This window comes from Grus americana, chromosome 2 (genome assembly GCF_028858705.1).
Source record: "Grus americana isolate bGruAme1 chromosome 2, bGruAme1.mat, whole genome shotgun sequence".
In the NCBI taxonomy this organism is placed as follows: Eukaryota; Metazoa; Chordata; class Aves; order Gruiformes; family Gruidae; genus Grus; species Grus americana.
Genome location: NC_072853.1, coordinates 104168298 through 104180793, shown reverse-complemented (window position 1 = coordinate 104180793; position 12496 = coordinate 104168298). Strand labels below are relative to the sequence as shown.

Here is a 12496-nt window from a genome sequence, read left to right as displayed (position 1 = left end):
GTAATAATGAGTTTCTTATAGAAGACACTCTTCTATGCAGCTGTAGTGCTAGTAATAGACTTCAGAAATGTATGAAGAGGCAAAAGCAGAACAGAGGTTGCATGGGCTACATTGGAACAGCAGTACGTATAATTACTTGTCTTTCCTTTGCAGGCATTACGAGTAATGGCAAAGATTATGCGGGAATGCTGGTATGCCAACGGAGCTGCTAGGCTAACAGCTTTGCGCATTAAGAAAACGTTATCACAACTTAGTCAACAGGAGGGGATAAAGATGTAATCCTGGATTTGCTACCGAAGAATACTGTAAAAAAAAAAAAATCCATATCTGCACCAGAGTGGCGTGTTAAGAAGGTTAATTGTTCTACCTCATTGGGGGAACAGAAGGATATTGCTGCCTTTTAGTACTTCATAGGAACGTCACTTATTAGGATTTTTGTGGACATGCTAAACAGTTGTGTTGAGTCCTTTCTGTGCACTATGAACCTCTTTCCCAGGTTACTTACAAAACATTGTGTAGTCTAGTTTTATTTTTATTAATCTATAATTTTTTATTTGCAAAGTTGATAGCTGGTCTTAACTTCTAGTTAACTGTACTAAAAATTGGAGGTCACTTTTAAAATGGAACCGGTTCCCTATATTGTCCTAGAGTGCATTGGTAGCTCTTTAAGCAACTTTATTCCTGGCTAGTACATTGACTATTCTGAACCGCTGTCACAGTTCTTTGATTCAGATTGTGAATGTACTGTTGGAGTATACTTTGCTAGCTATTAAGGTAATCTATCTTTTGGACTCTTACCTTGATTTACAAATGGACCTCATTCAGTTGTGGGAACATAATTTATGCAACTATACTTTATACATGATTACTGGGTTTTTTCCACTTTTTCAGAACATTACATTGCCTTCAAAATAGATTGTATTATACCAGTAAGTGCCGCTTTTGAGTCTTTTAATGCAAAACAATAGGAGCGTACAAAGCCTATGGTACTTTTGGTTTCGAAAATACAAGTTAAAAATCAACTGTTCTTTGCCTAGCTAAGATCTAGTTCACACTCGTTTCAGCGAGTACATAATTTGCAGAATACCTTTAATTTTACCAAAATCTGACTGTTTAAACCACTGTAGGAGTTTTAAATAGTGTAAATTAGTTAATTCACTGTCATATTTTGTAACTGTCAAGTCATGAGTCATAATTATATATAAGATTTTTTTATCAAGTGGTACTTCTAAAATGCTTGAAGTACCTGTCTGCTTCAGAAAAGTAGCAAGAGTAAGATGTTCTTAAGCGAGATTTTGCTTCATTAAATCAAATATGGAAAGCATATTTTCTGTGCAGTTCTGCAGAGTCTTAAGGCTCAAAGAACAGTATTTCAATTAAACAAGGATTAAGTGCACCTGTAATTAGGGAGAAGTTATTTGGGCTTTTGTACCAGAAAGTTCAAAGCTGCTTAAATTTTATGTGCATATATTTTGTGTGTGCCTCATACACAGAAAGTGGTGAGCTGCAGGTCTTTGGATACAAATACCAGAGGATTCCAGCAATCCTCTTCATAGTTACAAAAACAAAGCTTATAGTGGTTTGTGTTGTCATAAGAACACAGAAGAACATGCATGGCTTTAGTCAAGAATTGACTGAGATTTTGAGGATATCACAAGATTTTCGCAAACTTGTTTAGAAATTTGATTGCTTCTTTCCCAAATGTACAATTTCTGGAGGAGACTGGAGGAATTAATGTGGAAAATTCTCTTTAAAAAAACTCCTGTTACCAGGATGTGGTTTTTAATTGCAGTTTTAGGAAGAGTCTGGTTGACCTTTGGTTTCATTTATGTCCAAAACACTCAGTAGTATGTCAGTATGTAAATGTGCCTGGTAATTAATATGCCACCTAACCTCCTACTCTGCAGAACACATCAGTATCCATCCGATTATGCAACACACATGGCAGCCTTACTTCTATTTCCTTTTCATTCTTCAGCATACAGTCCACTGAGTTTTTCACAACGCTAGTAGTAGTTGCAGGGTGGTTGCTAACAGAAGCATAGTCAAGATTGTGTTCCATGGTCTGTGATGTATGATAGTTAAAGCAGTAAGATGGATGGGTCCTAGCAAGAGGCTATATAGGTGACATAAGACTTAGCCAAGATAAGCCTTAGCACTCTAACTCTTGCATATTTCCAAATTCTTAGTGCTTGCTTGGAGGTAAGTTTAAATGATGCAGGAATCACAGACCTTCAGAAGTTGAACTGCAGCTAATGAAATGCTTTATTCAACCACCTTTATGGATGAGTTTACTCATACTGGAAGATAGCTTCCAGGAGAAGAGGAAAAAGTAAGAGAAGTTCTTGGAAAACAATTGGGTTTAAACATGTGTACAGCTGTCACACTTTTGTTTGCTTGGCATTATCTGACCAGTCAGGCTTATGTGCTTCAGGCCTCTATCAATCAAAGCTGGATCAAAAATGATTCCATGTAGGTATTTTAAATAAACTATGCCATTGTGCAAATGGACAACTGTACACCACAGTTTTTTCAACTATGACTAGCCTAAAAAAATGATTGAATATAACTAAACTCCCAAGGCTATCTACTTGACATGCTTCTCTAACAAGTTCGATGTATCTAGATAAATAGTTAAAGAAAACAGGTCAGTGTCAAAAAAGAACTTACTGTATCTCCATACTAATTTCAAAGGCTTCCTAGTTAAACAATTTCTTAACTTTGTTAAATTTTGAGTTTTTCATAGGCGTACCTGGATCTTTACCATAGATACAAATGGTATAGTTCATACTTCAGAATCATCAGGCTGCTGGCGTGTTTCAGATCTTTATAGTAATCTTCATGGTAACATGAGAGAGCTTCTAATATAATTCATCAAATAATTTCATTAGTGACTTTTTTAGCACTTACAAAACCTCATCACCATAATGTTTAGTTTCCTAAAAGAGAAGGAGCAGTTCTGTTGCTTTTATATGAGAATCTACAGCAGCTGACCAGCATCATGGCATGCAAATTATTCAGTCAACTGTATAGTGGTTTGTTACATAGATTTAATCTCAGCCACCTACTAGTCTTCATTCTCCTGAATTGCTAGCAGCTATTCTTAACGTTGTTGTAATTTTTTGTAATAGAAGCTTGTAAAAACAAAGCACAGGAAGGATGTTGATATACAGTGTGTGATGTTAGGAATGTTATTTCGGGACAGCCTTATTCATATTGGAATGCAGAACAGGAAAATTCTGAATAGAGCTATAGGTATCCTCAGTTTTGACACCACAACTTCAAGCTTTGTTCTTCTTTTCCATTATATAAACTGAACACCTTTTACAAAGGCTCTGTCTGTATATATTATGTAACTTTAAATCTTACCTGTGTAAGATCATATCTTATATATATGGACACAGGTACACATAAGTATTTTTTAAATTAAGATTGTAATATCACCAGATCTGCTCTTGGAAATCCAGGGGGACCAAAATATTTTAGCATTCAAAATATTAATTTTGTATCATTTCAAGTATATACCAAAACAGTGTCTGATGAATACTGATGCAAATGTTTATTGTAAATACTACATATGTTACACATTCACCTAAGTTTTGTGGATTTAATCAATTTGACATTTTAGTAGCATCGAAGCCTCAGTTTGGTTTACAGACTTGTGACCAGGAGGATATGGAGAATAAGGAGCATTGGAAATGGTCTGAACCTGAGAAGCCTGAAACATTGTTTTTGGAATGCTGGAATTCTTCAGGGACCTTCCAACCTTAAAAGCTGGAATTCTGGGATGTTTCTCAAGCTGACTTTCCAAGTATGACACACTGTCACCCTCCAATGGTTCCACTTGTAATCCTAAGAAAGACTTTGTATATAGGGTAAATACATTGGGATTGACTGTATGGGGACATGAAGGTGTCAAATGAAATAAGAGGCCATTTTTATTTTCAGTAATGGTTCTGAGTGTGATTGCCATGAAATTCACTTTTTAGTTCCTTGTTTATATTGTGCCATTGAAAGGATTGCAAGGTGTTAATCATTTTGTGTTTTAAAAACAAAACAGAAAAAAAAACTTCACCATATCAGTTGCTTTAAACTCAAATTACCTCTTAAAAGACCAAGGTACATTTACCTCGTGTATATAATGTTTAATATTTTTCAGAACATTCTTCAGGTTTGCAGTTCCGTGTTTCTAGAAATGATGGGTATTACTAAATTTACAATTTCAGCGGTACTAAATGTATTATCTGGTGCCCCAAAACACTTTAATTTTCTGTATTTTATTGTATTAGCAAGTTCGCTGCTTTGTCACTGTAGCACCTGCCCTTACATAGCTGTGTGGATACTGCCTTGTAAATTTTGCTTTTTGGATGATTTGAGGATCCTGTACAGATGAGTGTCACTTTTTTAAACCTTACGAAATTGTGCATTTCCCTTACATTTCTGAAAATATGTATTGTATTTGTAGAGTATACATTTCAATGGATTGTAAATAGGACAGTAGAAGAGTGGATGGTTATGTTAAGTGCTAACACTACAATAGAGAGATTAAAGCAGTGAAAATAAATAACTTTTTTCAAAATGTGTGAGTTGTCTTTCAGAGGAAGATGTTGCAGGTAGGTATGGGCTTGGGTGTGATGTTCTTACTTGGCTAAATGTGGGTTTACTTTGAATTCCTTAGAAGGAATTTCTGCTGGTATAAAAGTGGTAAAGGAGTACGCTAATGCGGAGATGATCCATCTCATGTATGCTATATGGATAATGATAAAGTGCCTCATCTTCCTTGTGTCCTACAATAATATTTGAATAAGTACCTTGCTGGTATCTCTGATCTCTTGGATGAAATAACTACTGACAATGTGTTCCTTCTCTCTGTTTATATTTACACAGAAGTAATAGAGCTGCTGAGAATTTCAGACTACTTAAACAGCTGACCTCAGCGCATCACAGAACAGCAAGTAGAATCAGCTTGTGTTTGAGTGGATTGTTTCTGTACAAAACTCAATTTTAGACTGGTGTTGCATTTCTGGAGGAAGGTGAAGGTGTAGACATAAAAAATAGGACATCTTCCCCTTCCATAACTTCACGTGCATCCATTAATTTTGGCTCAGAAATGACTAGACAGAATTACCAAAAGGCACTTCTTCCAGCAAACTTTCTCCAAAATGGGAAGCCATAAGGTGTCCAGATAAAGCCAAAAGCTATGTCAAAATGCTGTGTTCCTGTTTAAACTCTTTCACAGGAGGTATAATTATTTGGCTGAGAACATGCCTCTCTTCCTATGAGTGGCTAAAGGAAGATATCTCCTACCACTGCAAGTGGCCAAAATTCTGTAAAATCCTGAGTCCCTGTCATACATTTCCTAGCAGAGAAAATGTATGGTCTGGAAATAGCATAGTAATATTGCTGTCTAGCAAGCTTAGCTTTTATTAAATAGTCTTCTTAGTGTCATGCTTTGAAGGACTGAACCTAACTGAAAATCCATGAACAGCAAACAATTACTGCAAGTAACTTAGATGTGAGGATGTTTTAAGATCATTTGAGAGGAGATGCTGATTTCAGCTTGGATTACAAGTCAGGATAAGGAGTGGTAGACTTCCAGCTGGTTGGTTTTGCCTGATGTAATTTTTTTAAAGTGTGGGGCTGTTGAAATAGGTTCTTTTTAATACCCACTGCACTGAAGAATATTTTGTGTATGTGCAGCATACCTAAAGTATATTACAAACCACTTTTATGCAGTACCAAGTAAATATTGCAGTTTTCCTTTTATCAGTTTTTGTGAAATGAGTAACTGATGTACAGTAATGTACCAGGTAACTATAGGATAGTGTAAGGGTGGTCCTGGTAGAAAATAGATTCCTTTTAAATAGGAAATTAAAAATTCCAAAGTTCTTATTCAGTGCTCTAACTAGCCTTCTTTATCAAGCTGTGATGTTTTAACTGATACTAACAGCAGGGAAGCACATAGGCATGGGCACATTTTGTAGGGGTACACGCTGTAGCATAACTCTTACAGGTGTCTGGGTGACCACTTGTGTGGTGGGATATTGCAGGAGGGCTCCTTTGGTGAACAGTGGGCTCAGTCTGTGTGTCTGCAGAGTTTTGTCAGTTAAGAGGCATGTGGAAGGTGTGTTGGTTTGCTTGTACTGCTTAGAGAACATTTTTGTTGTGGAAATTGTATAAGTGTTCATCGTTTTGTTGGAGTTACTAAAATACTACACTGTAAATCCCCTTAGTGATTTGATGGACTGCTGCAGTTTTATGTAATTCTGGCTTGGAGTGGCTGGAGTTGTTCCCAAGTCTTCCAGGTTGGAAAAATGTAGGCACAGTATTTCCTTCCTTAACTTGACTAGGCCACAAAGTGTCCAGAAGTCCCTGGGCAACCCACAACCTTGAGTCTTCCTGAGATTTCTTGAATATACTGTTTCAAATCCCTAATTTCTGAGATGTAATAGTACCTGAAATCATTACCTCTCTTTTGAAGAGGAAAAATGCCAGAGCAAGCTGTGCTGATAAGGTCCTGTGCAGAATTGCAGTATTTATTGGTACTAAAATATGTATATGGCGATGAAGATTCAATGTCCTTGACACATTGCTCAATTACAATACTGAAAAGAGCTCTCCAGTTGCCAGTAGCAGAAAGTTTGTGGAACCTGTTGAAAAATTGGGCATGTAAGTTGATACTCAGTTTTAATTTTATATAATACCTAATATATTTCTTTAGGTGTTTAAATGAGGGGAGAAGGCTTTAGAAACATGCCTTTTGGTCAGAGGAGGATGCAGGATTTATGGGGTGTGTAGGGGAGAAACAAAGGGTGGGGAAAAGGAGAGATTTAGGTGATCTGGAGAGGAGGGAGCATGGGAAAATGGAAGGATAAGACGATAAAAAGAGAGATTGCATGTAAATAGTTGGCTGGTCAGGCTGTGCTCTGTGCAGACTATCTTCTTTTTAAATCCGAGGCCCAGCCACCATAGGTTTATGAAAGGCAGGTCCTGCTGGACCAACCTCATCTCCTTCTATGACAAGGTGACCTGCATAGTGGATGAGGGAAACACTGTGGATGTTGTTGACATGGACTTCAGTAAAGCCTTTGACATTGTTTCCCACAGTATTCTCCTGGAGAAACTGGCTGCTCATGGCTTGGATGGGCATACACTTATCTGGCTATAAAACTGGCTGGATGGCCGGGCCCAAAGAGTTGCGGTGAATGGAGTTAAATCCAGTTGGTGGCCGGTCACAAGTGGTTTTCCCCACAGCTCAGTACTGGGGCCAATTCTCTTTAATATCTTTATCAATGATCTGAACGAGGGGATCGAGTGCACCTTCAGTCAGTTTGTAGATGACACCAAGTTGGGCAGGAGAGCTGATCTGTTTGAGGACAGAAAGGCTCTACAGAGGGATCTGGACAGGCTGGATCAATGGGCCAAGACCCACCTGTATGAGGTTTAACAAGGCTGAGTGCTGGGTCCTGCACTTGGGTCACAACAACCCCATGCAATGCTACAGGCTTGGGGAAGAGCAGCTGGAAAGCTGCGTGGTGGAAAAGGACCTGGGGGTGTTGGTCGATAGTCAGTTGAATATGAGCCAGCAGTGTGCCCAGGTGGCCAAGAAGGCCAACAGCATCCTGGCTTGTATCAGCAATAGTGAGGCCAACAGGACTAGGGAAGTGATTGTCCCCCTGTACTCGGCACTGGTGAAGGCCGCACCTCGAGTATTGCATTCAGTTTTGGGTCACTCACTACAAGAAAGATACTGAGGTGCTGGAGCGTGTCCAGAGAAGGCCAACGAAGCTGGTGAAGGGTCTAGAGAACAGGTATTAGGAGGAGGGGCTGAGGGAAGGGTTTAGAGCACAAGCCTTAGGAGGAGGGGCTGAGGGAACTGGGGTTGTTCAGCCTGGAGAAAAGGTGGCTGAGGGGAGACCTTATCACTTTCTACAGCTCCCTGAAAGGAGGTTGTAGCCAGGTGGGTGTTGGTCTCTTCTCCCAAGTAAGAAGCGATAGGACAAGAGGAAACGGCCTCAAGTTGTGCCGGGGAGGTTTAGATTGGTTATTAGGAAAAAATTCTTCACCAAAAGGTTTGTCAGTCATTGGAACAGGCTGCCCGGGGAAGTGGTTGAGTCACCATCCCTGGAGGTATTTAAAAGACTCTGTAGATGTGGTGCTATAGGGACATGGTTTAGTGGTGGAATTGGCAGTGCTAGGTTAACAGTTGGACTTGATGATCTTAAAGGCCTTTTCCAAACAAAACAATTCTGTGATTCTGTATTTGTGACCCAGTGCAGTTCTTGAGATTATATACCTGCCTCTTACAGCTTGGGCAATAGAAGTTTGTACTTCCAGAACTGTGTTGATTCTTGACGTTAGTCATCTGCCCACAGGGACTAACATACTTGAAACCACAAAGTAGATGTTTTCTAAGTTAGATATCTAAAAAACTAAAAAAAAAACCCTAAAAGACAGAAGCAGTAACAGTCTTAAGAAAAGTTGAGGTGAAGGGAGAACTGGTGATAAATTTCAAGTTGAGTCTGAGTTGTTAGAGCTTGCTTACTGCTCTGGACTTCTCCACTTTAAAATTTGCATTCATGCATTTTTTCATGAGTTATGGATTTCCATTCTCTCCTGCTCTGTGGGCCTGGGAAACTCATGGGTGTAGTCCTGTAGTAAAATTCTTAATTTGTATAGGAACAGGGTAAGGAATGGCAACATAGGAAGTCTTTGATACCACAATTGCTCTCTAATTTTTACGTGTTTCCAAAGAGCAGAATCCAGCTATGCTTTCTTCCATTAATGCCCTACTGTGGAACAGGGTCTCTGACCTTCTCCTTCCTAGAAGAGAAGTTTTTTGAAACTTTATCTTATTCTATGAAGATGACCTTTTGACACTATTAACAGAAGGGTCAGTGAGATTCAGTTCCTGAACCTCTCTGGACAATTCTTTGTGAAATCAAGCTACTTTTTTCTTACCTTTTTTCAGGAAACTGCTTTGCCTATGCTTGTTTTGCAAAGATGGTGCTTCCCACACTAGATGTTAGAATGCTTAGTATTTTTGTATTGGCAGACCTGAGGCCTAACAGAGAACCTCATTTTCATCAATCCATGCCTGAAAGATCCATGCACTGTTAGTGTCTTCACTGCAATAATATTGTCAAACTGCTATCTTCCATTTCTTGCAAAGGCTCACGTGATCGCAGTAGCTTACAGACTCTTCAGGGTTGTTGTGCACATTGTCACTGGTACTGTAGTAAGTACTGCCCAGTTCTTGAAAAATCTCAATAATATTGAACTTGAAGAACAAGGAGGGAGTATTGAGAAAAAGTTTTATATTTCTTTTTAAACTTCAGGCTGTGCTGTCAGTATGTACAGTATGCTCACAGCCTTCTCTTTTAAAGTCCAAATCTTCTGGTTCTTTGGTGAAGAGAATTCTCTGGAAGGGGAGGTGGGTGCTTTGCTCCCTTTATTGTTGCTACAGTTGCATGCAGGAGGTTTGAAGTACAATACTAAGGAAACTCATGGTAAAATTTACCTGAGTGCTTGCTTACAGATAATGTCAGTGTAACTGCACTAACAGGATAACACATTTTGAATAAAAGTTCCAGGTAAGTAACCTGTCTTTGTTCACCATTTTGCTAGTCTTTGAGTTCTCACACAAATAAAAAATAATATAGTTTAGGCTCTGAATGGTTTCTTCCTTTGTAATGATGTGTTCCTGCAGCCATTTTTCCAGTTTCCTGTAGCCCAATGTATGTTTTCTTGTTTCCTCTTCCAAAGATGTTGCATTCTGCAGCTGAAAGTACTTTCAAATTGTTTTAAAAAAAGAATTTATGCTAAAAATCAATACACTTAAACTAAAAACAGGCAGTTTCCTTAGATCATTTGAAACCTGGCTCAAAGAAACTTCTTTAATATGTGGTTCAACTGATTAGTACTTCTGTTCTTCATGTCATATCACTCTCATTTTTAGAAGGTGAATGGCAGCTTGGATCTTTTTTCATCCAGTAGATCATCTCTGCTGGGAATAATTACACTGTGTTGCATTTTGTGTTTATTTTGGGTTGTAGTATGGAGAAAGAAAATTCCAGTTCTTATCTTGCTTGCTTCCCCCCCCCCTCTCTTTTTAGCTAATGCAAAATTCTGCTTGCTAGCATGTTTGTTGAGTGACTCACACTCAGCTTGCTCCCCGTCTCGCCACAGAAGAGACAGCACCAGTTGCATTTCCTGCTCCGTGTGAGAAAACCATTTGGAAAGTGGGGGGCAGTTAGTTTGTTTTAGTTTATTTGAAAAAGTAATCTTTCTCTGCAATTTCTTGAGCAACTGTCTTGCTTTCCTTCCAGCCTGACTCTTGGAGACTTTCTTCATAAGCAACTTTTAGTGAGAAAATCCCAGCAGTAGGTCTCCCTTTCCCTGCAATCCTACAGTTAGTGTTGATCAAGTTCAGTTGGCATCAACAGTTGCATTATAAAAGGACTGTGGCCCCTTGGCATAAAAAACAATGCCTTCGTTTTAAAATAGAATATAATTTTTAAAAGCAAATTCTCCTAGTCCCGGCCATTCTTCTCCAGCCCTTTTCAACCCAAAGGAAATGTCAGGCTCCACTTTCCAGCTGCCATGAATCTAACTACTGCTTGCGCTGTTGGACACTTGGTTGAAGTAACATAGTCAATAATTGACACTGCCATGTATCCATTTCAGGACCAAATCTGTCTTTGTGTATGACAGCCTTGTATATACACTATACTGCCTTGGTGATAGTGATCAATGAAGCAGGGTTGCTTGGCTGCTTGTAAGTGTCAGGCTAGAGGGCTTTCCATCTGCTTAGATGGGGGAGAATCTGTCACAGACCATTTGTGAAATGAGCTCCTTTACTTGTCCACCCCTCACACAGAACACTTCACAGGTCATTGCTTTTGCTTTGGCCTCTTCTGCTTGAAATTTACAAGATGAAACATCTGTATTTTGTGCTTGAAGTCTGCAGAATGAAATGTCTCTTGGTATGTACTGTGAATCCAGTATCCTTAATGTTAAAAATCTCTCCTAGATTTTTATGCGTAAAGCAGTTCAAAAGTATACAGTAAAATAGAGCAAACTTTAATGCTTTATTTTTTTTGTATTAATTTTCTAGTTAAAATCAGTTGCAATTGCAAGATTTTAATGAGTGACTTAAATAATTGTAGAAGTCTACTTCTTTATGGTATCATCCTGAGAAATATCTGAACAGTAGCTAGATGTAATTTCTTTAATGAATTTGGGAGAAAAAGGAAGGAGGATTACAAGACTAGAGATCATTCAGTGTTATCTTGAGTGAAAGGATCATATCATCCCTGTTTTAACTGTAAAAAGACAGAAAGCCGTTCTGGTTGGAATTCTTAAAATCTATGCTTTAAAGAATACTTTGTTTACAACAGCCCGTAGGAAAACCAAAAAGATAGAAAAAGAATTAAATCAAAAGACCAGTGATGGCACTTTGAAGTACTAGCTCGTTAGCTTCAGTATATATCAACATGGGTTTCCTTCAGCATCTGTTAGACATGATTAAGAATGCAGCTGCACCCTGTTGTAAATATAAAACCTATGAGATACTGTAATCTTTATAGATCTAAATTAGTTTGAGTTTCTCATTTAGAGGTTGATGCAGTCCTAGGTTACAGTAATGCTTACACGTGGCGACTGAGCTGCTGCAGATTCTATATTTGATCAGAAAGCCAGGAGATCTAGAAGAAATTTGGAGATTTTTTTTTTTCCCCTGCACTCCTGAGGATTTTAGTTGCATCCACATGCCTTATCTAAGCAGTATGGCAAAAACTAGCTGGTCTGCTCCAGGCATAGACACACATGCACTTGTGAAGCAGCAATAGTGTTTAAGGAGCTTCCAAGACTAGCTCTGTGTTCCTGATTCCTTTCCTAAGACATAACCGCTCAGGCAGTCATCTAGTCACTGGGGGTTTTGTGTGTTTTGGTGTGTTTGTTTTTCTTTTATAGTCTTAAGGAGGTGATTTATATAGGCCACAGTTCAGGAAGTTGTCGTCTCTTGAGATGGTCTCTTTAACATGTCTAAGTTGGAGTACAGTAACTTTATAAATGATTACAGATGTTTTACATATGAGTGACTGATTAGGTTATGAATCAATTCCTCAAATACAGACTTGTGTGATTTTTCTGGCTCCCTGGCAGCCTCTTTCAAACTGTCTCCCTAGATGAATCCTGCTACCCAGGAAGTAGGAGCTACAAGTCCTAGCAGTGTATGTGATCACGGGCCTGAAAGAGATGGGCAGCCTGAAGGGACATTAGCTCATCCAGTTTTCACAACGGAAATACTTTGAAGAATTTATGGAAGAAATTAAAGCTGATTCTCAAGCAAAGTTGTTCATGCCAGGCCCTACTCAAAGAAATGCATTGGAAAATTTCCATAAAAGTAAGGAAAGGGTATTTAAAATCAGTGATGATCACAGAGGAAAGGAGGTACAATAGCTGGCCATCACTTGGTGTTGCTTAGGCACAATTT

General features: G+C 38.7%; 1 protein-coding gene across 3 annotated transcripts in view; it reads left to right on the top strand.

Annotated features, from left to right (window-relative positions):
• The window catches only part of TGFBR1 (transforming growth factor beta receptor 1), a 34374-nt gene extending 29795 nt beyond the window's left edge, over positions 1 to 4579 (top strand). For 2 of the 3 annotated variants that reach the window (XM_054814390.1, XM_054814392.1), the window contains one exon: positions 154 to 4579. In XM_054814390.1, coding sequence (XP_054670365.1) covers positions 154 to 279 — 126 coding nt within the window. In that variant the 3' untranslated portion in view covers positions 280 to 4579. The remainder of the gene's footprint in view (positions 1 to 153) is intronic. The other variant, XR_008575646.1, reaches the window with a different exon arrangement.
• Positions 4580 to 12496: the final 7917 nt, after the last annotated feature.